Source organism: Delphinapterus leucas, chromosome 1 (assembly GCF_059928025.1).
Source record: "Delphinapterus leucas isolate spDelLeu-1000000601 "Yukka" chromosome 1, BTC_Dleu_Yukka2, whole genome shotgun sequence".
NCBI classification, from domain to species: domain Eukaryota; kingdom Metazoa; phylum Chordata; class Mammalia; order Artiodactyla; family Monodontidae; genus Delphinapterus; species Delphinapterus leucas.
The window spans coordinates 11560981-11586045 of NC_143129.1; the positions used below are offsets into that span (position 1 = coordinate 11560981).

The 25065-nt window shown below is 37.0% G+C and overlaps 1 protein-coding gene across 1 annotated transcript in view; it reads right to left on the reverse strand.

Moving 5' to 3' along the window:
- Window positions 1–25065, reverse strand: part of CFH (complement factor H) — a 118825-nt gene that overhangs the window by 90260 nt on the left and 3500 nt on the right. The window contains exons 2-9 of the mRNA XM_089906579.1: window positions 19825–20010; window positions 19278–19383; window positions 15684–15760; window positions 13964–14152; window positions 11558–11728; window positions 5791–5964; window positions 2137–2319; window positions 1522–1698 (exon numbers count right to left, since the gene is read on the reverse strand). Of these exons, the coding sequence (XP_089762705.1) occupies window positions 1522–1698; window positions 2137–2319; window positions 5791–5964; window positions 11558–11728; window positions 13964–14152; window positions 15684–15760; window positions 19278–19383; window positions 19825–20010 (1263 nt within the window). The remainder of the gene's footprint in view (window positions 1–1521; window positions 1699–2136; window positions 2320–5790; window positions 5965–11557; window positions 11729–13963; window positions 14153–15683; window positions 15761–19277; window positions 19384–19824; window positions 20011–25065) is intronic.

Below are 25065 nucleotides of genomic sequence, written 5' to 3' on the forward strand. Positions count from 1 at the left end.
TGCTTCCTCCAGTCTTTACAGACTGACCGGGGAGGAAAATACATTCTGTCACACTGCTACAGGCTTTTCCAGACCTTTTTTAAGGACACACCAGTTCCACACATCTTGATCCCTTGTGGGAGAGAATTTTGAAGATTGTATGCTTCCCTCTATCTGGCAAAGCCAGTCTGTGTGCTGACAGCTTCCTGGTTGCTTTCCCTGGGGCAATGACAAATGCTCATGTTTGTGTATTTTCTCACAATCCCACAGGGTCAGGCTGGCTTCTAGATGTCTCACTAGTCATCTGCAAAAGTTTGCATCGCCACCTTGGGGACATACACAGGGAGCTGGCCATGGGGCAGGGGGATGTGGATGTGTTGAGGGTGCCCATGGGTGAGAAGGATTCACAAACTAGGTGTCTGCAATGGTTAGAGGGTGGGCTTCCTTTTTTTTTAAATGCCCAGAAGTGTCAACTTTATTTGTCAGTGCAGTAGGGGGCTAAGGCATGACATGTTGCTTCTAAGAGTTAGAGAGCCAGCAGTGGAGGGGAGAAGCAAGCCCTCTTGGGCTCTGGGCCCCTAGGCTGCCTTCTTGGCTGGGGGCTGGGACTCAGACCTGAGCCCCAGCAGACCCAAAGCTTTGTTGAAGAAGAGGTTGATTGGAGTGGAGCCATCGGTGATGAGGGTTGATTTTAGGCCCAGGCTCTGGAGCAGTTTTACCTGCATCTCCAGTCCTGCCACAGCGAGGTCCCTGATGATGCTGGGCCCCAGGCCCTCTGTCATCTTCTTGAACTTCTTCACTCACCTCTACCTCAGCCAGCTGGTGGTGTCTACAAAATGGTCAGTAGGATCCTTGTCTCTTGATGAATTCTAGCCCTGGATGCTGTACTCCTGGCCTCTCCCCACCCCTCAGTCATGCAGATTACCCCAGTATTCCGGACGGGGTGAAAGAGAAGTGGGCCTTTTGATCAGTATTGCAAGTTGAGGAAGTTGGCCCTTACTCACATGCTCTTATTTTCCCCCACAGGTGAAATCCTGTGCTGAGGGGGTCTCTCTTGGCACTAAGCTGTGCTACTTTAGGGAAGAGGTGACACAGGTAAAGTGAAACTGTTCCTCTAACCATCTTTGATGCATTCAGTCTTGAATCTCTGTGCTCCAACAGTGTGCTATCATTTCTCTGCTAGACTCCTAGAATCCCACAAAGATATTCTTATCGATTCATGATTGTCAAAGTTTGTATCAGGAGAGACAGTAAAACTCCTATTCGGCCATCTTGCTGACATCTCTCTGTTATTATAGGTTTCTTCTTTGTGTTTTTCTTTTTCCCCTGTATTCTTGACTAATGTCCATCAATAGGCACATTTATTTTGTTATAGACTTATCAAGAAGTCTGTACATACACTCACACACACTTGTAAAAAATAAAACTAAATAAGTCCTTTGGCAAAACAAGAAAAAGTTGATAAAAACATTTTGCAGTGGATAATATAGCTGAGTCTTAGAAAATTATAAATATACTGGGATCTTGGACCAGTTTACTCACTGACACGGATGCATATGGGAAGAGGAGACCAGCCATTCTCTGTACAGGTCATTGTGTTCTGGTTATTCTGAAGACTGTAGCCATCATAGCAGTGAACTCTTACAGTTTCACCTTGTAACAGTGTTTTTCCGTAATATGGGCCACGTCCATTTTCCAAGTAACTGAAAATACATTGTCCTAAGGATCATAAAGACAAGAGAAAAGAAAAAAAATAACATATATTTGGTAAAATAGCACATTAAAAATTAACTTTATGGTATTTACCTGACAATGCATTAGTATTCAAAAAGAACAAATAACTTAATGAAAATGAAAGCTACTACCACGTGTTTGTTAAAAAAGAAAAAAAATCAATATACCATGTTATTTATCTTTAGTTTTTATAATTACAATATGTGTAAATGATACAGATATTCTTATAAAGTCTGTATATTTCTCATGCGATTTCCATGGAAAGCTCCTCATAAAAAGAAGGCTTATTTGGGTCTTTTTGCTCACAGAACTTGACCCTTGGCCTTATTTTTGTTGTGTAAGACTTAATTGTACTCACTTATGTGCTATTGTTTCTCCACTCTTTGGAAGATTTATACACATAAAATTAAGAGGTTTACTTACTGAGGCACGGTACTTCTGGAGACCATCCGTTTTGTGTGCATGTAAGGTAAGGCTGGCGATTTTGTGGCACAAAATAGTGATCACAGTCATAGGGGAACTGTTGATGTAAGCGTGCTGGAAAGTATTCTCTATGTGCATAAATTAACCTTCCATGTTTTATTACTGGAAAATTGCAAGGTTTCACTTGGAATAAAAAAAAAAAAGGTATGAATGTTTTACCTTAGTAAGCAATCAAGTTAGAGATCAGATGTTTCATCTATGAATTATATTCCTATTAGCTTAATTACCCTCATTGCATTAGAGTTTCTAGGAAAAGAAAAGTTATAGAAAGCTCAGATGACTGAGGTATGTAAGGAGGTCCTTGCTAACGAAGATCAAATTATGTCTTGTGGGTCATTACATAAAATTTGTATGTGAGCTCTCTTGGTAGAAAACTATACAGAGCTAGTGATTTAATTATCCTTAAGTACATAAGTCCTAGCCTTGGTTGACTAAATTAGCATCTTAATCGAGAGATGAAAGTACAAATTTTATCATGCAGCTCATCTGTCTTCTTTTCCTTTCTCTTTCATTCTCATCAAAAAATCAGGATCCTGGCTTTTATTCTCAGACCAAGTCAATGTAGGAAAAGTTTTTGTTTTTAGATTAACACTCATTAGTTTACTTTTCTATTTATTGGAAATGTGTGATAAGTGTAGAGAAGCACAACAGTTGATCCATTGATCCATTGATCACATTACACAGAAAAAAAACATTCTTACTTAACTCTCAAACTAGATATTAAGGTATATTTTCCCTTCTTTATCTAATCAGAGAAATGAACAATGAATGAATAATTCTTAATATCCAAATGGTTACGATTAAGGGAAACACTTGAATGCTTATTTCTAACTTTAATTGGAGAATGATGTTTTTTTCACTGTTTCTTATAAATATTTTAAATGAGGTATAATATAATTACATTTATTGTTATTCTTATATATTGAGTGATTTTCACATGTATTCTTAAGTGTTATGTTGTTTATAACAATTTTATATATAATATTTTTCAGAAAAATTTACCCTTTTTATTGGATGGTTTGGAGATAATCTAATACTTTTAATACTACACTAGTATTTATTTTACATCATGAAATATGATATTAAAAGAACACATATGCAACACATTAAAGAAATGTACAACATGCACACACAATATTCATTACCATTTATATCTTCCTTAAGATCAATGATCCGTTTTCTTTTTTGTATGATTACAGAAATCTTTCAAGCTGTTTTTACAGACTTGCCATGTGAATTATAAACTTTGAATCTCTGCATATCCTAATGTCTTTCTTTAACAAAGACTTGTGAATGATACCTTCTCTTGGTATAGATTCTTGTCCTATAGTCTGTATCTCTCATCATTGATAGATTTCCCCCACTTTTGTGAAGCTTCCCACTCTTTTAAGATTGAAATGCTTATTTACTCTCATTCTTTTTAAGTAACATACTAGTTTTTTTCACACTACTTTTTGGAGATTTAGAAGATTTTCTCCTCATCCATGGATTTTACAAATTCCATCATGTTATGTCAAGATATGTATACTTAACAATAATTCTACGTTGGGCAAGCTTGGGTCTTTGTATTTGCAAGAACCAAATCTTAAAGAACTCAATTAACTTTGCCATTAAATTGTAGAGCAGAGATTTGAATCCTGATGATCTGATTTCAGAACTAGTATGTTTATCCACTTCATTATGTTTCTTCATACAATATGAATACAGTTAAATAATCCATTGAGATTCGTTTCCAAAAGGTACACACAGAGGGCATAATTGAAAGTAAGTATTATTACTATCACTGGCCCGAGCCCTGTTCCTATTCTTGTCTTTCATTCGGTCACATGTGAATGCGTTTGTATCTCTCTAACCAGATCATTTCCTGAAGCATGTGTACTATTCCACTGTGCTCAGATCAGCACTAACATTGGCAGGACTTACAACAGCCTCACTACCCTCTAACACTTCTACCAACACGAGCTCTGGTCTCATGAGCAGCTTTGGCTGTGCCATCACAGTGTTGGCTCAGACTGATCTCAAAACTGATTAAAATATTCACTAATTTTTAAAAGTGTTTCTAGTCTTTCTGTACTTGTGCAGCTGACTCCTATGGCCCAAACCCAGGATCTTACAGTTATCACTGTTCAATTTCATGTTATTAGATCCAATCTCACACATGGGAGTCTTTCTGAGTGATGAATCTGTCCTAATGCAGATTCTCTTTCAGCACCCCTGTATCATTCCAGCGGTGAATTTGTACTGCATCTCCTCTACACCATTAAACTAGAGGAATGGAGCAGGCCTGAGAACACAGTCCTGAATCTGATAATAAGATAGGTTTATTTAATGAAATTATGAATATCTGATAAACCATCTAATTGGTCAATTTCCCCATCCTGTCTGCAAGAACTTCGGAAGTTCCCTTGTGGGATAAACTCGTTGAGGTACAGTCAGGCTCATCTGCCATATTCATAAACCAAACTTTAACATGATTAAATATTTCTCTTATATTTCTTATGCACATTGAAATCTGTTTCATACTGATAATAGCTTCCTTTTTAAGGGACTCATACTTTGAAAAATCATTTTGGACTTATGCCTGGAATTAACATTGAGGTCACTGACCTATTATTTGTATCATTACATTTTTCTTTCATGCAAGATCGAGTTTAACTGTAGTGCATCTTTACAATAAACTGTGATGTATAAAGAAAAAGAATATGATTGTAGAGACAGAAAACACTTGAAAAAGGTAAAGGAAGCATCCCTAGAAATAAAATACTCTGTTCAGTTGAGTGACATTTTTCTAAATGTGATAGTTTTAGAAAATTCCACAATGTCTTGTACATTCCTCCCTCCCAAAATTAGAGCCTAACTCCCCACACTTGAATGTGCTGGACTTAGTGACTCACTTCTAAAGAATACATATGGCTGAAGTGACGGTGACAGTGTGTGACCAGGTCATAAATGGTATGGAAACTTCCTGCTCTCTCTGGGATCACTAGCTCTGGAGAAAGATAGCTTCCTCTCAAGCAATCTGCGGAGATGCCCATGTGGTAAGGTATTGAGGCTTCCCGCCCAAAGCCAGGTGAGAGAGCCTAGGAAGCAAATGAGCCATCAGGTGATTTGCAGCCCAGGCCAGCACCCCGACTGCAAGCCAAGAAGTGTGATTCAGAGCTAGCCAACTAAGCCACTTCCTAATTCCTGACCCATAGGAGCTCTAAGAATATAAAGGTGTGTTTTAAGCCCATATGTTTTGGGAGAATATTTTTACACAGCACTAGATAACTAATATACTAGATGTTAGGTGATGTAAGTCTTACTCAATGTTTTAGTTCAGATATTAGAATTATATTCGAGAATTATATATTCATACACACAGACATATATTTAACTTTGAGTAGCAAAAAATTTAAAGAGTTTTTAGTTTACAAAAATGTTTTTATTCCTCCTTAGAACTGTCTACTTTGAAAAGCGAAGAATGCCTCTAAAACCTCTACTTTGCATACACAGTAGGGCAAATACTTGGATTTATTCTGTCCCCATTTTTGTGTGTTTAAGAGAAAGAAACTTCAGAATTAAGAAGTAGGTCAAGATATGAGTGAAACTTACAGGAACATCTTGGAGCAGGTGACCAGCCCTGGCTGGTGCACGTTGCTACATTTCCCTGGATCACAGGAGCAAAGCCACTTTTACACTCATAAGTGATTTCATATTCACCTCTGTATTTGGCTAATTGAGGTGTGTAAATACCATTTGGAATATAAGGAGGATCACATGTTATTTCTGAAAAGAAAAAAGGTATGTGTACAATATAGAAATAACTATCCATTAAAAATAATCAAGCATATAAAAATATAAAAGTGGATGTTATTTGTTCTTAGTACAGCACAAAATGTCACTAAAATGAGCACAGCCTCATACCCTTCCTGCTGTATCACTCGTATTTCCCTCCATTGTATTTCTCATCTAATGTATTTGTGCCCCCTGGATTCTTGAATCCTCTTTCTCCAAAGCCAACACATGCTTCATGATATTCCATACCTGGCAATGAATTCTTGGTCTATCACTTCAGCTATTCTTTCCACTTTCTGCAAGTTCCTCAGCTTCTGTCATTCTCACAAGTACTATTTACAAATATTCTGAGTCTCCTCCCTCCAGACGCTTGGTTGGATAGTATACCCCAGCCCCTTTGAAGTAGACATAAACACATGGCTTGCATAGGACAACGAAATGAATATGGAAGTAATATGTTTTCCTTTAGGGAGGAACAGTCATTGTGACTGTAACAGTCATTGTGTGAATTTTTATATTCTCTTCCCCACAGCTGCAGTGATTAAAGGAAGAACATAGAGGGCTTCCCTGGTGGCGCAGTGGTTGAGAGTCCGCCTGCCGATGCAGGGGACGCGTGTTCGTGCCCGGGTCCGGGAAGATCCCACATGCCGCGGAGCGGCTGGGCCCGTGAGCCATGGACGCTGAGCCTGCGCGTCCGGAGCCTGTGCTCCGCAACGGGAGAGGCCACAACAGTGAGAGGCCCGCGTACCGCAAAAAAAAAAAAAAAAATGTATGCCTTGGCAATCAAAAGTTTAGTGTCGCAGACACTTACACTACACTAAGGTATTCTATTCCTCCTCCCATTTATTCTTCAACCTGTTTCCATCTGGCTTCTCACACCACCATTGTGCTGACATTGCTCTGACAGAAGTCACCAATATCCTCCAATTTCCAAATTCAAAAATCTTTGTATTCCACATATTACAGTGTCTGGTGTATATTATTAGCTAAACTCTGTAATATTTGACACCGCTGATCACCGACTTCTTGAAGTTCCCCAGTGCATTACCTTTTTATGTCCTACTTCTCCTAACCTTTGTCTGAACAACACGATTTAATTTTGTTTAGTTTACTTATAGTTACTCCTCTTCTTCCACCACTCCACTTAATTCTTAGGCCCAGCCTACTTTTCCAATCGCATCCCCTACCACTTTCCTACTTATTTTCTGTGCTACCACCACACTAGCCTTTGGTCTGGTTTTCACACATGCCAAGCTTATGCCTATCATTTGCACTTTCTGCTCCTTGTGTCTTGAACGATTCTCCTCTAAATCTTCATAGCGATGCTTATCACCACGCCAGAAACATCGTCCCTGAAGATCCTGTAAGTGTTGTATGAATGAAGAGAGATGCCTTGTACTTGGATCTACATGATTATTTGTCCTTGATTTTGTTGTTTTCCTCATCATATTCTCTGTGTAATTCAAGACTTGTCCATGACAAAAAGCTTCCCTGTTATGCTAATAAATTCTTCAGTCCATATATCCAGTTGCAGCTCACATTGGACAGGTCCATGTGTAAAACTCAAAAGCATACTCAGCTTATCATATATCAAACTAAATCATCATCCTTCTTTCAGTATATGCTTTTCTTCCTGTATATAACATTGGAATTTGTGACACAAGAACCTCATGACAGAAGCCTGGAAATTTACCCCTATATTCCTTCCTCCACATCACTTCAAAATTCAGTCAAACACCATGTTCTATAAAGTTGGTATTATTGCTTATATATCTCCTCCCTTTCATAAGACACCTCCACTGTGTATGGTCAGCTTTTAGAGGTAGTACAGTAGTCTCCTAATTGGTCTTAACTTTATATTCCATTCTGCCAGATAAGCTTCAGTATGCCTCTGTTGCTAACATGATAATATATTTATTAGCAACGATTATATTAGAAATAATAGAAATTACATGTGATCACCTAAACACAAGTTTTATGTGAAATAGGTCTTCACTAATTAACACTAACTTCAAATGAACCTTAAATGTGTTCATTTATTCTTTTCTGTTTTTTCTCTTTCACTTCATTCTGCTATATCTATCATATTTTCATATACACATTGAAGTCCAGTTTACATGTCTTAGTTTTGTTTGTTTTCTTTTTTTTGCAGTACGTGGGCCTCTCACTGTTGTGGCCTCTCCCGTTGCGGAGCACAGGCTCCGGACGCGCAGGCTCAGCGGCCATGGCTCACGGGCCCAGCCGCTCCGCGGCATGTGGGATCCTCCCGGACCGGGGCACGAACCTGTGTCCCCTGCATCGGCAGGCGGACTCTCAACCACTGCGCCACCAGGGAAGCCCCATGTCTTAGTTTTTACTTCATGCTACAGCTGAACTTAGTACCAAAGTTTGAACTCAAAAGTCACAATATATAAATAAACGTGTTTCACTAAGATACCTACTAAATAATATTGGGAGATTTTGTTAAATTATTTAAGAGTAGAAGAACTTCTAGGGATCTCCATTAAAATAATCATGATCTCCATTAAAATAAATAATGTTATTAAAACATTGCCAGGGCAATGTTTAAGAGAAGTTAGCCTAGGTAGGTGCTTCTATTAAAATAATAATAATAATAATATTTGAGACTGTCTGAATATGTAAGGCCAAATTTTTTCTACTTTTAGAAGCAACCATTAAGCATTTGAAATAAGAATAATTAATTCAAGGTTAACACTCTGTTGTGAATCATAAAAAATCCAGTCTGTACAGGGAACAGAGAGATTTGCATCAAAGGTGGCTTTTATTTAACAGGTCTTGGTACTTTTATTTATTCCTGTGAGTGACTTGTTGTCAGAGACTATCCCTTATTGGATACAGAGACTAAAGTTTTGACAAATCACCCTCAAATAAAACCCCTGACATGTACAAATCATAGACCAGATAGAAGACAATTTAAGTGTTTTATCCTAGACTATTTTATTTAAATTTACTTTTATGACTTAATTCCAAATTTCTTATAGAGTTCTACAAAATAAGATATGTAGATCTGGAATTTATCATTATCAGCAGGTAGATCCTTCCAACGTACCATGAAAATAGGGAGAGGTATTTGTGTCATTAGCTGAGGTAAGAGAGTGGAGTTTCTTTTAATAAAAGACTTCTCTATATCTAGTTAATGTAAACTGCATTTTAATAAAATGAAGCATCTTTAAGAGACAGAGCATGCTTATCTAATTTGGGGTGAACCACTCTTTACTTATATTGATCTTTAGCAAATTATCTTGTAAAAGAGAGAGTACCAATTCTAATCCTGGTATCTCTCTCGCTAAAGAAAGCAGGACCTTAAAGCATACAGTCTTGAATTTTTAAGTTACGACTTGTGACTGGGAAAATGAACTTTTAAAAGGAAAATGTCTTATAAATGTGGATTCTTTAATGTGTGTGTGTAAAGGAGTCTAGTTTTAAGAGAAGTAAGCCTAGAAATTGTAGTAACACTGTGGGCAAAACAGAGATTTCCCACTACTAAAACGGATCTGTTCTAAGGAACAGTTTTAAGTAGGTAGGTAAGTGACCAAGAAAAAGGAATAATTCAATGACTTCTACGTCATGCTATCCTGAGTCCTATGTCCAAGTAAAATTGAATTCCTGAAGCTTTACTTGGAATTCATTGAAACCTGGAATTCATTGAAACTTTATTCTAATGTTTATCCTCAATACAGGACAAGAGTCCTGATATAAAATAAGTGGTTTATAAGCTCTATTTTGGTGATTGGATGGATAGAAGAGGGGCTCTGGAAGTAGCATATATGGCAGAGTTTGACACCAGAGGACTTGTGCATCCACCTTCTTTGCTCAGGAGCCACGAATGTCATGGAGATAAACAGCTGGACTCCACACAGCATCAGCCTCACACAGATCTCATATGGTTGTGTAACTGAGCAGGACCCTGTGGGGCCTTCCCGGGACAGACCCCTCCTCCATATCCTCTGCTGTAGTTCCTCTCTGAACTTCCTAGATAATAGTATCTGATGCACATTTCCTGAGTTGTTTTACACATTTGAAAACCCCACCAAATGGAAGATGTTAACTACTTGATGACCATGAGCATGTAGTCCCCAGACCTACTGGAGCCTGAGGACTGACGATGTTAACCCCTGTGACACTGCCCTGTTACCTCACCATCAACCAATCAGATGACTGATTGGTTACGATCGGCTATTCTGCTGATTGATCAGCAGGAGCTGATCACATGCCCTGAGACACCTCTCCCTCACCCGGCCTTTAAAAATGCTTTGCTGAAACCCATCGGGGAGGCTGGGCTTTTTGAGCACTAGCTGCCCTGGACTCTTTGCTTGGTGCCTTACAATAAATGCTGCACTTCCCTTCACCACAACCTGGTGTCAGTAGATTAGCTTTACTGTGTGCAGGTGAGCAGACCCAAGTTTTGGTTCGGTAACAGTTATCACTGTCTTGTGTTCATTAACTTCCTTCTAAATATTTTCTTAACAATGCTTGAAAGTGAAGGTCATTCAGGAGGATGTATTTTCCAAGGAGCTGCTTGTGGGCTCAACTAAATTTTTTTAAGAATAAAATCAGCTCAAAAGCTATCTCTAGTTTTTGTAAAAGAGGATCACCAAAGCAAGGTTTATATATGTTATTACGAATAGCATGATTTAAAGTTCAGAGGGCTCTTAAGAGGTGAAGATCACAGTGTGGCAATACCTGTAAAAGTCACCCTCTTAGGAAGTCACTTGTCTCGGATGTCATGTGTGACAATACCGTTACTTGTTTTACTCGGTGAAGCAGCCCTCATCAAAAGCTAACTCCTTCCTTTTCATAAGTGTTTGCAAATAACTCAACACTGTTATTACCATGCTATAGCTGTATCTGCCTGCTCTTCTTATGACTTCTTACATTCCTCAACTATTTATTGATATATTTTTCTCTTATAAGCCATGATAGTTGAAACTATCCCTTTCTAAATGAGGTAGGCTAAGCAGAAAACAAAAAAGCAGACATAATTTCTGGTGGGCAAAGAGCACAGTTGAAATGAACTCTTTGAGTCTGGGTAACATCCTTCCCTTACAAAGCCTAAAAGAGGAGCTGTTTTCAGCACCATCACCACAGTTGATTCATATGAAGCCTGTGCTTAATGAAATCTCCAGTTTCTTCTACTTAATTCCATTATCCATGGAGGATTACCTCATCTGGTATTAATATAATTTACTTTTTAAAGTGAAATGTTGGGCTTTATGAGAGGACTCTAATTATTTGAGAGGTATATATACCTGGGGATTGGGAAACCTGTTACAGTCCTGGCTCTGCTCTAGATTTGCTTTGTGACCATAGACCAAAGATTTAATGAGCTATTGAACTTTTCTGGTCCTGTTTATGTGTATCTTCAGAGTGAGAGAATCACACCAATTGATCTCAAAACAGGCCTTGCACACATAAAATGTTATGTCTCTGTAATAGTTGATTCCTATAAACATTAATACTCCATTGTGAGAAAAAATAAACTGCTTAACCATAAGGAGTATATGAATTAAAACAACTGGTAAAAATATACAGCAAAAGATATAGAAGAGAAGCATAGCATTACCTTTACATGAAGGAACTGGGGTCCATCCAAATTCAGTGCATACGGCATCTCCTCTTTCCCCATATCCGAAACCTCTTCCACATTTATATTGAACTCGTTCATTTGCTTTATAAATTTCCTTCCGAGGTATAGGATAACCATTTAAAATGGTTGGTTGTTTGCAGGAAATTTCTAAAGAAAAGGGATTAAATTCCAACAGGTTTGTTATATATTAAAGGACTGTGTCCCAAACATAATTATATAAAGATACAACTCTTGTTTCCATTAGGTAAATCAGACAACTAAACAAAAGTCCTGTTTTGACTTGAATGCTTGGTGAATAATTTATCGGTTGTTCTTAACATTCATTTTTGAAGTAAGTAAAAATTCTGATTTAAATCATGTTGCTAATTTATTTAGTTTGGGGATAAATTAGTCCTCTTGAAATAAATAGTGGCCAGTAACATTCATCAACTGTATATATATAATATTGAATACAGAAATAGGTTTAGGGCTTCCCTGGTGACGCAGTGGTTGAGAGTATGCCTTCCGATGCAGGGGACACGGGTGCGTGCCCTGGTCCGGGAAGATCCCACGTGCCGCGGAGCGGCTGGGCCTGTGAGCCATGGCCGCTGAGCCTGCGTGTCCGGAGCCTGTGCTCCGCAATGGGAGAGACCACAGCAGTGAGAGGCCCGTGTACCGCAAAAAAAAAAAAAAAAAAAGAAAAAAAGAAATAGGTTTAATGTGATATGTATTTTCACTGAGTGACCTGTAAAAATTACATATTTTTTTAGTTATTGATAATAGAGTAATTATTGACAAAACACTTTGTCAAAGAAATTAATATATCTCATTGTTATTACATCTCCAAAAAGCAACTGATCAGCTTGTGTGGTTTTGCTATCCATCCAAGTTTTCCGTCCAAAAAAAAAAATAAAGAGCTGGCCATCATCTTTCACACTATCGTCACTCCAAAATTTTTCTCTGGGACTCCAGCAACAGTGACTAATTTCCCAGATCTTATTCTCCCTTCATCTTAATCTTTTTTTCCTGTTTGTAACTTAATGATCTTTTCTTCTTGTCACTTTATTGTTCCATTTAAAATGCTTCATTGATTCCCAATTCAGTCTGTATAAAAGCCTAATTCTTCAGCATGGTGTATGTAGCCCCGCAGAACCTTGGACTGCCAATCTTCACTCCATCACTAACTTCTTCCCTGCCTGCATCCTAAGTTAAGGTCCCTGAGAACAGTGGGAATAGGGGAGCTTCATGCTCAAAGAGGCCTCAAGGCCATTGTCCCTTCCTCTCCACTAACTTCTTCTGACTGGTTTGCTTTTGCCCTCCTCAACTTCATCTGAAAGATTCTCATTCTTCCTTTAAGACTTATCTTCTGCATCAGTCATTCCAGAAAGGTTTAACTAACCACAGAAATTTAGTTGCAAGAAATAAGTCCCATCCATGAACCTCTAGAGTATACAGTAATTGCTACACTGAATATAAATATGTTTGCCATTATTAACTCGAAGACCTAGTTTTGTAAAAAAGACTTCCTAGGAAGCGGGACGCTTCTCTCTTCATCTCACTGTAGGACAGACTAGACTAAGAAAGTGTAAATAATTTGGGGATTTTAGATAATGTTAAAAAACAAATATGGCAGAAATCTCTGCCAAAGAAATACTGGTCAAACGAAGTATGGTACTTTTAAATAAATTGACCAAAATATATTATTACAAAAGCCAGAATCATCATATTGGCCATCAGGCACAGGTCAGTAGTATTAAAAGTAAAGAAATGCTAACTTCTAGCTAACTATGGAACTTTTTTTTAAAGACAAAGATTTATTTAGTGGATTCAATTCAGTTCAGCAATATTTATGCTAAACTCCCAGGGCAAGTATAAAACAGGGGCACTTCCTAGAAGTGTTATTCAAAAACACAATGTGATCATGACACATCAATAGAAATAAATAATGATAGTTTTTCAAATAAAAAAACGACCTATTCTGGAGTTTTAATATTAAACTTGTAGCAGAAATGCTTAAGATTTTATGTTAGTCATAAGAGTCAATTACAATTTAATTATAGTTAAGAGCATGGACTTTAGTGTCAGATAACCTACGTTTAAATCTTACCTCTACCATATATGCCATGATAATTTTGTACATGTGATTTAATTTCTTTGCACCATGATTTCCTCAATTATAAAATAGTGGTGAAAACAGTACATAAATCACATAGTCATTTGGAAGGTAAAATAGATGACGTGTGTAAAGAACTTAGATCACTTACTGGGAAATAGTAAGTGCTGAATAAATGCTAGTGAGTTAGTATTTTTCAGATTCTGTAGGATGCACAGTGTTTTGAAAGGCATATTTTCATGAAAAAAAACTAAACTCATTCAAATAATCAAACAGTAAGTGTATCTTACCTACACATTTCGGTTTTTCTTCACTCCAAATACCATCTGCTGAGCAATGTATTTGTTTAGGTCCATCAAGTATGTAGCCTGAATTACATTCAAACTGTATTGCTTGTCCAAAAATATATACTTGGTCTGGGTCCAGGGCACTGAAAATTTTCCCATTCTCTGGTTCTGTTACTGGTAAGCACTTAACAACTGAAAAAATAAATATAAATTTTTCTAACAGAATTGGAAAATTTTATTATGAAAAGTGAGTATATAGAAATATAACATATATATATAACCAATAGCAAGATTGGAGAAAATTAAATTTTTTAAAGATGTATTTGATATACCTGTTAGCCAGAAATAAATTCTACTAAGTAAAAAGACCCCAAAAAAACAAACAAAAGAAAACTGTAAGTTTATCTGATTCTTTTCTATGAGAATGAACAAAGAAAATTACTACTTTGAATTTTTGAATGACAGTTTATATATTTTGTAGTAGCAAACAAGTGTTTCTTAAATAATTGAGAAATATAAAGTTTGGGATAATTAAATACAAAATTTCCATTTAAGTCCCACAATAATATAAAACTGTATCCCTAAAAGGTGTAAAAGCAAACTTTCTGATTATGTTTATTTCAATAAATAAATAGTCTTTAATTTTCCTTTTTCCATATCAAAATAACTTGAGCACTTTTTTGATTTTCCTTAATATTTTCCAGTATCCCTTAGCTTATGATATTCAATCTTTATTTTACAATGATCACCCAGGATACTTGTTAAATGGAAATTCTATGGCTGCCCTACCACCCCAGGGATACTGATTCCATACATCTTTACTAACCAAAAACTTCAGTTTCTAAGAAGCACCCCAGGTGATTCCAATGTGGATGTTCCTTAGAACATTGATGTCCTTCCCCTCATTTCCGCAGATGAAAGATCCACTCTCTTTTTCAGACAACGGGATTTTTGAGTCATCATGTTTTTTCTCCTCCCCCTCCCCCCTCCCCTTCTCCCTCTTCCGCTTCCTCCTTGTTTTTCTCTCTCTTTCTCTGTCTCCCTTTCCTTCTCTCTTCTTCTCCCTCTCTCCTTACTCCTCACCATGGAACTTTGAAAAACAATTCTGATTGATCTCTTATTTTCATGATGACTAGAGACTGGAATTACTAGTTCAAAATTTGGGAACAGGATGTACATTTTCTCATTCTCATTGTTTGCTTTATGGATCAGTAAGAAAGGACAGAGGTCTTCCTTAGTTCCTGCCTCTTTTCAGTACAACTAAGACCAGAGGAAAACTCCCCTTGCCAGGCAAGAGGGAGGAGGTGGCTAAATCATGTTCTCCACTTCAGCCGCTACCAGAGATCCCTGCACTGGGGTCGTTATTTGGGGGAGTGCCTCTTCATGAATAAAGTTGAAATTCTCAGCTTCATTTTTATGTGATATTTGTGTTATTTCTAGTGGTTAGAATCCAAAAGGAAAAAAAAATAGATTTTTCTAATCTGTAATACATTAACCATTAGATCAGATGAGCCTGTATTTATATTTGGTTATTGAAACACATAATACTGTAGCAATAAAAGGACTAGATATCCACTCTGTACTACAGTAGAATCCACAAAAATAATTTCAGTAAGAAATATTTAATTATAGACTTTATGAATATTTGATGTAAGACATTTCAAAAAATCCTAATATTTTAAGTATATGTTTTAATATACTTGTAAATCAGTTTTACATCTACCTTCACATATGGGAATATTATTGGTCCATCCATTTGATTCACATTCACGGAAATTCATCTCGCCCAGCATCTGATACCTGAAAACCAACAATAACGGAGTTGTGAGCTAATGCATGTTTATGCCCACTTTTAAGTTTGATACCATTTCATGGAAAATTAACAGCATATACTTCCCTCCTTCCTTTCTTAAGAAAGGCCCTCAAACCCTCAGGTGTATGGACTTGGAATAATCATAACCCTTGGTTCATGACAAAAACTCATTACTGTTTCATGCACAATGCACCTTTATTCCTTCATTAATTTATTTTTTCACTAATGAGGTACATTTAACAATGTAATAAGCTCCACGAACAATCACCAAAAACAGAAGATAAAAACATGACAGTAAACAACAGGTCACTGTATGTCACCCCTGTCCACTCTTTTTCCATATTTCTATCCATACTCCTACCCTCCATGATTGTGATATTTTCTGGATGCTTTGGGCTTTTTACATGATCAAGGATAGTGCTAACAAAAATGTCTTAGTGTGGCTTATTTTCAGCACTGGTCTCCATCTCCCAATCTCCATCCCCGAGATCCGAGATGCTTTCCAGAGTGCAGTCACTGAGTCAAGTTGGCTTATAGAAGTCATTCAATGTCGAATTATAGTAACTCATCAAGTCTGATCTTAAAACCAAGATGCTGTACTTTAACGCAAGGTCCTTGGGCAGGTGTACAGTGTGCAGTCATCCCCAGATGCTTCAGATGAAGGCAAAGCATCCTTCTCAATATTTATTACATTGGACGGTTGGAGGCAAAAAACAAAACAAACAAACAAAACCTTTTTCTCAAAAAGTAAATAATGGAAGGCATTTTGATAACCACAAAAGAGAGAATTTTGAAAAATGGTCTTTCATGAACTTCTAAAGAATTCTACGTGGACAAATGTTTCCTTTGTCTGCAAATAAGAGTTGTTCTGCAAATTACACAAGTAAAAGAAATTTTCTCCTTCAAAAAACACTGTGTCTTTCTTGGATTGGGATTGATTTGTTCCTAATTCTCTACAGGAAGAAAACATTTCAACAGAGTAAATGGGAGTCACAGAACTTGAAGTCAAACTTTTACTCTGTGCCTCTGTCACACGAAGGAACAAAATAATTGGTTATTAAAGGTTCTTCTCTGGTTCCTCTCTTGGCTCTACCGTATAACGGAGAAAGAAGATTTCCTGGTGAATATTTTCCATCTACACCAGGGACTCATCCACTTGTCCAAATCTCTCTCAGGAGTTCTGCAAAATTCTACACAAAACCGCCTAGCGTCACCAGCAAAGCCCATTCACAATTCCTGGGGAATAAAACTAGAATCTGGGGAATAAATCTAACCTTTCCCCCTCCCCCACCCACGCTGTGCTTAGTCTAGTTTCACTGGCTCACAGGGTCGCACCTGGCTCTTCAAACTAGAGTTCCTCCTTCAAAATGGCTGCCCCTAAACTTAAGCTTAGGGCCATGTGCAGACCCTGCACACGACACTCCATCCAAGATGGCGGCATCAGGCCATGTGCAGAGATGCTGCACCCAGCACTGTGGTCTGGATCCTGAGCAGAGCGGCTGCCCTGCCCCCTCCCAGCTGACAAGACCCTATAAAGCAGCCCTGCTCACTTGCAACCCGTTGGGAGAATGAAGCATTCCTGTGCTATACAGTAGGTCCTTATTAATTATCTATTTTATATATAGTAGTGTGCATATGTCAATCCCAATCTCCCAATTTATCCCTCCCCACTCCCCTTTCCCCCCCAGTAACCATAAGATTGTTTTCTACATCTGTGACTCTATTTCTGTTTTGTAAATAGGTTCATTGATACCCTTTTTTAAGATTCCATATAAAAACAATATTATATGATATTTTTCCTTCTCTGTCTGACTTACTTCACTCAGTATGACAATCTGACCTATATGTGAATAGAATCTAAAAGAGGGGATATATGTATATGTATAACTGATTCACTTTGCTGTACAGCAGAAACTAACACAACATTGTAAATCAACTATACTCCAATAAAAAATAATTTTTTTAAAAATGAAGCTTTCCTTTGCTTCTGAACCCAACTCAGTCTCATTCTATTGGCTGAAAGAACACCGGGCAGAAGGACCCTTGTTAAGACGACTCGAAAAGGTCAGTAATGCTAGGGCCCATGTACATCGAGGGAGAGAGAAAGATAGAGAGATTGTCCAAATGTTGGTTTGGAGAAAAGTAAGGGCTTGTGTTTCTGCAACCCCAAGCTGGCAAAATACAAGAAACACTGTGCAGAGGGCCTCTTATAAGACTCCCTCCCTGTAGGAGGATCAAACTGGTCTTCCATATTGAGTATTCTGGTAAGTGGCTAGTATTCAGCTAAATGGGTGCACAGCAGACAAAAGGGGGATGGGACAAGGGGACACACAGGGTGGGTTGGCTGGCAGAAACCGTGGGTACAGTAAACCCACTCTATGTTCAGATTCCACTATTGGGTCAGAAGACTTATATCCCCTCTGATGCTGACCTTACAACAGTCCAAGGACTTTTATTTCACTGACAAATATCTAGTCCTGTTGAGAGCCCAAGCTGGGTGGTGGAGACAGTTGCTCTTACAGGGTCTATGACAGTTTATCCATAGTTAATACAAGACGAACATGGCAAAGATGAGTTAAACAGAGTCAGAGTCAAAGCATGTATGTCACTAACCTCTTTATTATAGATATTATAATTATAAATATATTTATTACTGAGATTTTATAAATATTATTTATTACTGAAATTCAGGGAATCTAGTAGGAGAAGTTTATGAGTTTTGACCCCTTTTGCTAGGTCAAGGGTGGAACTTAAAGGGACAAGATTAGCCTGGATTGGAAAGGGATATTTCAGAGATTGGGGCAAAAACTCTTTGAAAAATCTCCCTCTGGTAGTGACCAAGGAGAGACTAAGTTATAAGAACTAATATTTATTGGGTGTTTACAATATCCCAGGAACTCTTCTAAGGGCCACAAGTGTGTGTCGTATTTATTTCTCCCACCAATCCTGTGATGCACTTGATATGTTTCTGCTTTTATAAGTGAGGACATGGGAGTAAAGAGATATTTTTAAAATATACATATAGTTATTAAGTGGTAGAGTTTTGGAATATAGGCTTACTCCAAAGCCTAAGCTTTAAAATATTTTATTTTACTGCCTCAATTCAAGAAATAAATGGAAAGAGAATAATGATTCCATGTGTAATTTCTTGATCCCCCTGACATATCAAACTCCTATAATGCTCTGCACATAATAGAATGTAGTGAGGACTCATTGCAGTGAATTTTTATTTATATGCATGCTATTTTCCCACTCTCCTATAACTACACTCTCCCAGAGTAATCATAATTCATTTTAATTTTTCAGTGTTGAGGAGATGATAATTGTATCAATATATAATCATTTCCATTATAGTTTAAATTTTCAGGTTGCTTGTATGTTACTTATAAATATGTTCATAGAAAAATATAGTAACCTTAAACACATAAATTAGTACAGTTTCTATTTACTATTTCCATTATGAATTATCTGAATTAGAAGCCTCTTTTTCTATTGGCTACATACCCCTCATCACAGGTATAAACAACCTTTGCACCGTATTCAAACCGAGTTCCTACTGCAAGATGGAAAGAACCAAATGGAGTGTCTCCAGGGTGTCCGCAGGGCTTTTCTAAAATTAAAAAAAAAGGATGTAATGTTAGTATGCAGCACGGGGAGTAACAATTTACATGAGTTCGAGGACAGGGATATTTGATATTGTATTAGAGGACAGAATTGAAAATATGGAAAAGTGAAAAATGGCAAAGTTATCTGTACCTTTTGGAAGATGACAGCACCTTGTTAAGAATAATGACGATGAAGAATTTGAAAAAGAATAGATACTTGTGTATGTATAACTGAATCACTTTGCTGTACACCTGAAACTAACACAACATTGTGAATAAACTATACTCCGATATAAAATAAAAAGTTAAAAAGAAAATAATGAGGATGTATCATTTTGTATTTAAATGACAATAGTGATAGAATTCAGCCAGCGTTTCCATAGTAGCACCCAGTATTTTCACAACTAAAAGTTTTCACAGATTTCACAAATGTAGGAACGACTTACTCTGACATATCCTCGAAGGATGAAGAGATTGCCACTTTCCATCCTTGCATGCCATTACAATACTCCCAAGAGTTCTGTATCCAGGGCGGCATTTATACGTAGCCAGAGTGCCCTCTCGATATGTTTGTTCAGTCCAAGAACCTGACAGAATTTCTCTTTCTTTTCTTGGAGGGGGTTCTTGACAATCTACAAAAAAATTAAAACACAATAGGTGTTTAAATAACTATTAAACATGCAGTATGTTTAGGTTATTTTTTATTAAAAAAAAAAACTATACAGGTCCATCCAAATGTAAGTCTTTCCTTTTTTTTTTATTTACTAGATTACTAGCTTGTTATGAAAGGATACAACTCAGGAACAGCCAGATAGAAGAGATGCATAGGGCAAGACTTGGAGGAAGGGGTGTGGAGCTTCCATGTCCTCTCCAGGTGTGTCACTCTCCCAGCACCTCCCTGTGTTCACCAACCTGGAAGCTTCCAAATGCCATTCTTTAGGGATTTTTATGGGGGCTTCATTACATAGACACGATTGATCAAATCACTGGCCCTTGGTGGCTGACTAAACCTCCAGTTCTGCCTCCCTTCCCAGAACCCCTGAGATTGGGGACTGGGGTAGGGTGGGGAGGGTGGGACTAAAAGTTCCAACCTTCTAATCAAGTGGTCGGTTCCTCCTGGCAATCAGCCCCCATCATTTGGTTCTCTAGGGCCTTTCCAAAAATCACCTCATTAACATAAACTTAGGTGTGGTTGAAAGAGGCTTGTTGTGAATAACAAAAGACACTACTTTCACCTCTTGTCCTCTGGAGTTATTTCAGGACTGAGAACAAAAGACCAAAAATTATCAACAAAAGATACTTCCTTTGCTCTGTATTAATTAGGAAATTATAAGAGTTTTGGAGCTGTGTGCCAGGAACCATGGATTAAGGCCAAAATGTATATTTCTTATTATTAATCATAATATCACTGTTAGCCTTCATTTATCTGCAAATGTAAGTCTTAATATATATAAGATATATATTTTACTGTACAGAAATTAAATCTACATAGATTTGTAAGAAGAACTTTCCAGATAAATAATTATACTTTACTATATTATTCTTAACTGCTGCACTGCATTCTCTAATACTATTCTTTCTTAAATTCAGGAAATATTGGGCACTAATATAAGCTCTGAAGGAAAAAAAAAATGGATAAAGAGAGAAAATATCTGCTCTCAAAGTGTTTTCACTCTAGTAAGGAGGTTAGTTATTAACTACAAATCCAAAGAGATAATGTGTCCGGGTTTCCGAAATCGTCATCAAGCTCTTGTACCAGCTGCTATACGCCTATTCTGTATTATCTCTTGAAGCTCAGTAACCTTGGAACTGGAGAGGTCAAGTGTATTGTGTAAATGTGATTGACAATCTCAAATTGAAACCCACTCTGGCAGTTTAGCAATTAGAAACCAGTGGAGGTGAAATGGAATAAGATTGAATCCTTACTTTTTTCAGAAAATTGTAGTTATGAGCAGACATATATAATAGGTACGTGTATATAGACGGTTAAAAAGTATTAAAGAAGAGCAAAAATATAATTACCATAAATATTAAGGTAATGTTTTCTTCTAGAAGAAAGGAAGGGGTATTAATCTAGAAGAAACGCAAGGGTATTTGGGGGATGCTGGGAATGCTCTACTTCTTGACATGGGTAATTATAACTATTTTAAAATACAGTACATTCATATTTTATTCAATCATATACTTCACAATAAAGATACTAAAGTAATAGAATCCGCATGTACCGTATGATTCTTTTTTTCCAAAAAAGTAATTCATTAACAAAATGGCATATAAAGAAGGGAATACATAAAATTAGTAATGAAACTCATGCCTACTGATTATAATTGCTAATCTTTTTAATACTTCTTGCTGCTTAGTTTAGATACAACTACCCTTGATATTAGGGTGATTTCATCAGTTGACTTTTAACACATTACTTTTAAATTGGCAAATTCAGATACTTCTCACCATATATATATTTATTGATATAATTTTCATTGTTAAACTCCTTTTCTTACTTGGTTTTATAAGAATGGTTTAACATTCTATTCTAGAATTTCTTTTTGTAAAGGCAAGGGGAAAAAATAATCAACGGAGCTGGATCCCATTACAAACACATTCTACATTTCGTAGAACAGAAACTCCATATGAAACTTCATTTTTGTGTAATAAATAACATTTGTGTGGGCTTTCATATGCACTAATTTTTCTTTGACTTTTTTGCAAATGTTTAGCACATTTGTTAGGAAACTTTGTAATCGATGATTCCACATTAGTTTTGATTTCTAAAATTTAAGTAAACATACTTGTACTCCACTAGATGGTGCTAACACCCTACCATAAAACAACACAAACCGCCTGCGCCTCTTCCTACCAGCAACCCTCTTTCCCCAAAAAAGCCCGAGTTTTTGGTTTTGTTTTTTCAACTTAAGGATGTTTTTACATGGAAATTTTGTGTTTAACTACAGGATAATATGTGTGTTTTCCACTTTCTAAATTCAGATCCACTTCATGGCGTTCAGGTTACTGGAAAAATTAATTAAATTTCAAATGTAGATGCCAACATTGTGAGTGGAGTTGAACCACTTTTCACTAATATATTAACATTTTGATAAATTTAATTCCTATCCTTTTATTAAGCTCATGCAAGGAAAAAAGTAATAAAATTTTCTTATCAATTAACTTATTCAATTTAAATGATTTTTATTAAAGCAATGCATTTACCCAAAGAGTAATCATGTGTGTTACTTGCTTTTAACACCCAAACATAAAAGACAAGGATACACCTCTTTCATACTGTCTTTCTACCAGATTCTCACAATATTTACTCTGTGTATACATATTTACTACATATAAAGAGCTCTCATATTCATTACACTTTTTACTTCAAATGATATTTAAAACTCTGGTGCTTTTTTCCACAAACTTTATTTATTTTGGTGTATTTTTCTTTATTTTTTTTACTGGAGTAAAATTGCTTTACAATGTTGTGTTAGCTTCTGCTGTATAATGAAGTAATGGACAAAGGATTAATCTCCAAATATACAAACAGCTCATGGAGCTTTCAGCCACTTCCTCCAAGTGGTCCACTTACCTCTAGGCAAGGTAGGCAAGACACCCCACTACCCCATCTCTGTTATTTCCCCTCAGCCCCTACTTTACTTCCTTCACAACATAATTCATGGTTCATAGTTATGTTTATGTATCTATCCTCGCATCAGAATGTAACTTCCCCAAGAATAAGGACCGTCGCCACAATCCGTCAAAACCTACCCATGATGTCATCACAACCCTGATATATTTCTCTCTCTTCATTGCACCTCTTACAAACCAACTTCTTAGCACCACCCTACTCAATTCTTTCATTCCAATTTGAGCATCTTGCCTTCCCTAAGTGACCCTACAGTGTTTTCAGTTATCTCCATCAAAATACTTTATATGATAAAATACAATAATCGTCCCTTCTGTTTTGCCTCCTAAGTGACCTCCTGTCGGAAAGCGCTTGTCACGGTGCCTGGTACTTAGCAGTCACTCAAAAGAAAAAAGGTGATCATTGAATGAGCAAATAAATAGATGAATGAATGGATGAGTGAATGTGAAGCTATCCCGAAGACATTCAATTTTATCTGTAGATTATGGATAACCTGGGGAAAAGGCATTGTAGACGGTAACAAACATAAAAGATAAGGGAACAAATGTTTAGTGCACTTAAACCTCTGTTGCATGAACCCAAGAAATCTAACATCTGTAAAATTCCATTCTACATCCTATGTGTCCTATGTTTGAATGTATGTTATACTTTTTGAAGTCAGGAATCATTTTAATTTAGCTCAAAAAACTTCGGGGAACCTTTGAAGGAGCATTTCTATAATCACTTTTCTATCTATTACAGTTCTGTTTTACAAGGGTTAGGAGAAACTTGGCTCTCTCGGTCAAAATGTCAAAACAAATAAAAGTGCTCTGTCACTTCTTTTTCTTTCCCTTTCTTTTTATTAGTTTTGTGATTTTTTTCTCTGTCCCATTACTTTACTCTCTCTGAACCATTTTTTATAGTGTTTCCTTATAACCTTAAGCTAGAACGTAACACTTTAGTTTTTCAGGGGCATTGCGTCCGTTTTGTACACTGTGTTCTGAGACTGGTTAAAGCTGTTAAGAAGTGGGCAAAGTGCACATTAGTTAAGTGAGCACGGGGTAGGCTGGTTGGCAGACTCTCACAGGCAGGCAGGTGGGGATGGTGTGTGGGGTGAGGAGAAGGAAACAGAGCCGGGAAGAAGGAAACATGCCCAAGGCTGTGAAACCGTCAGGGATGGAGGGGATAAACAAGTGGGCCAACTCAGACCGAGGCTCCAGCCCTAGCAACCAAAGGCCCAAAATAAAGAATGCTCCCTAAACTGTGCTTCCACGTATATTTGAAAACTTACTTCTAGCTAAGAATACTGTTAGCAATACTTAAATAATTTAGTTCTAATTTGAAATTACATGCAGGCAGAAAAGTAGCAAGTGCATTCCCAGGCTGTGCCTAAACTTAAAGTCAGCAAGGCTCTCGCTCTCGTGACATTCCTGGGGGTGTTTCCTCTACCCCTGGTCAAAGTACCCACGAGACTGCTTCCCCTATCAGATCTTCCTTCCTGAGAAAACCTCATCTTCCAGGATTGCTGGGTCCTGTTCTTACCTCATCCTCATTCATTTCTACCTCTGCCCATTAAAATTGTTGCAGAAAACTTATCAGACAGAAAACTTACTGTGGATAATAATTCACATAATTGTGGTGCATAATACTAAATTTAACTGTCCCAACTCTTACTCAGAGTATTGTCACTCCACATAAGTTTCAGACTGGTTGAATTTATGGTATTATTAATATGTAAAACATTTTAGGAGAAGGGAAGATGTTGAAGACAATTGGGCCATTGCTCCACTTTAGATCCCACTGTATAGGTAAATACCCACACTACTACCTCTGAAAATGTGGGATTTTTTTGGAGATGGGGAATTCTTATTTATCACACTGGAACTGAAACATAGAATTTAGGATTATAAACCGCTATCACAAGTTTTCTGGATTAGATGAATATACATAATATTCACATCTATCCTTAAAAAAGAGTAATTTTTATGAATTTATAATTAACTCTTATGATCATAATATTGATTTTTTTGTATTAGTTAATTCAAATTCAAAACCATCTTGTACTTGAAACAAT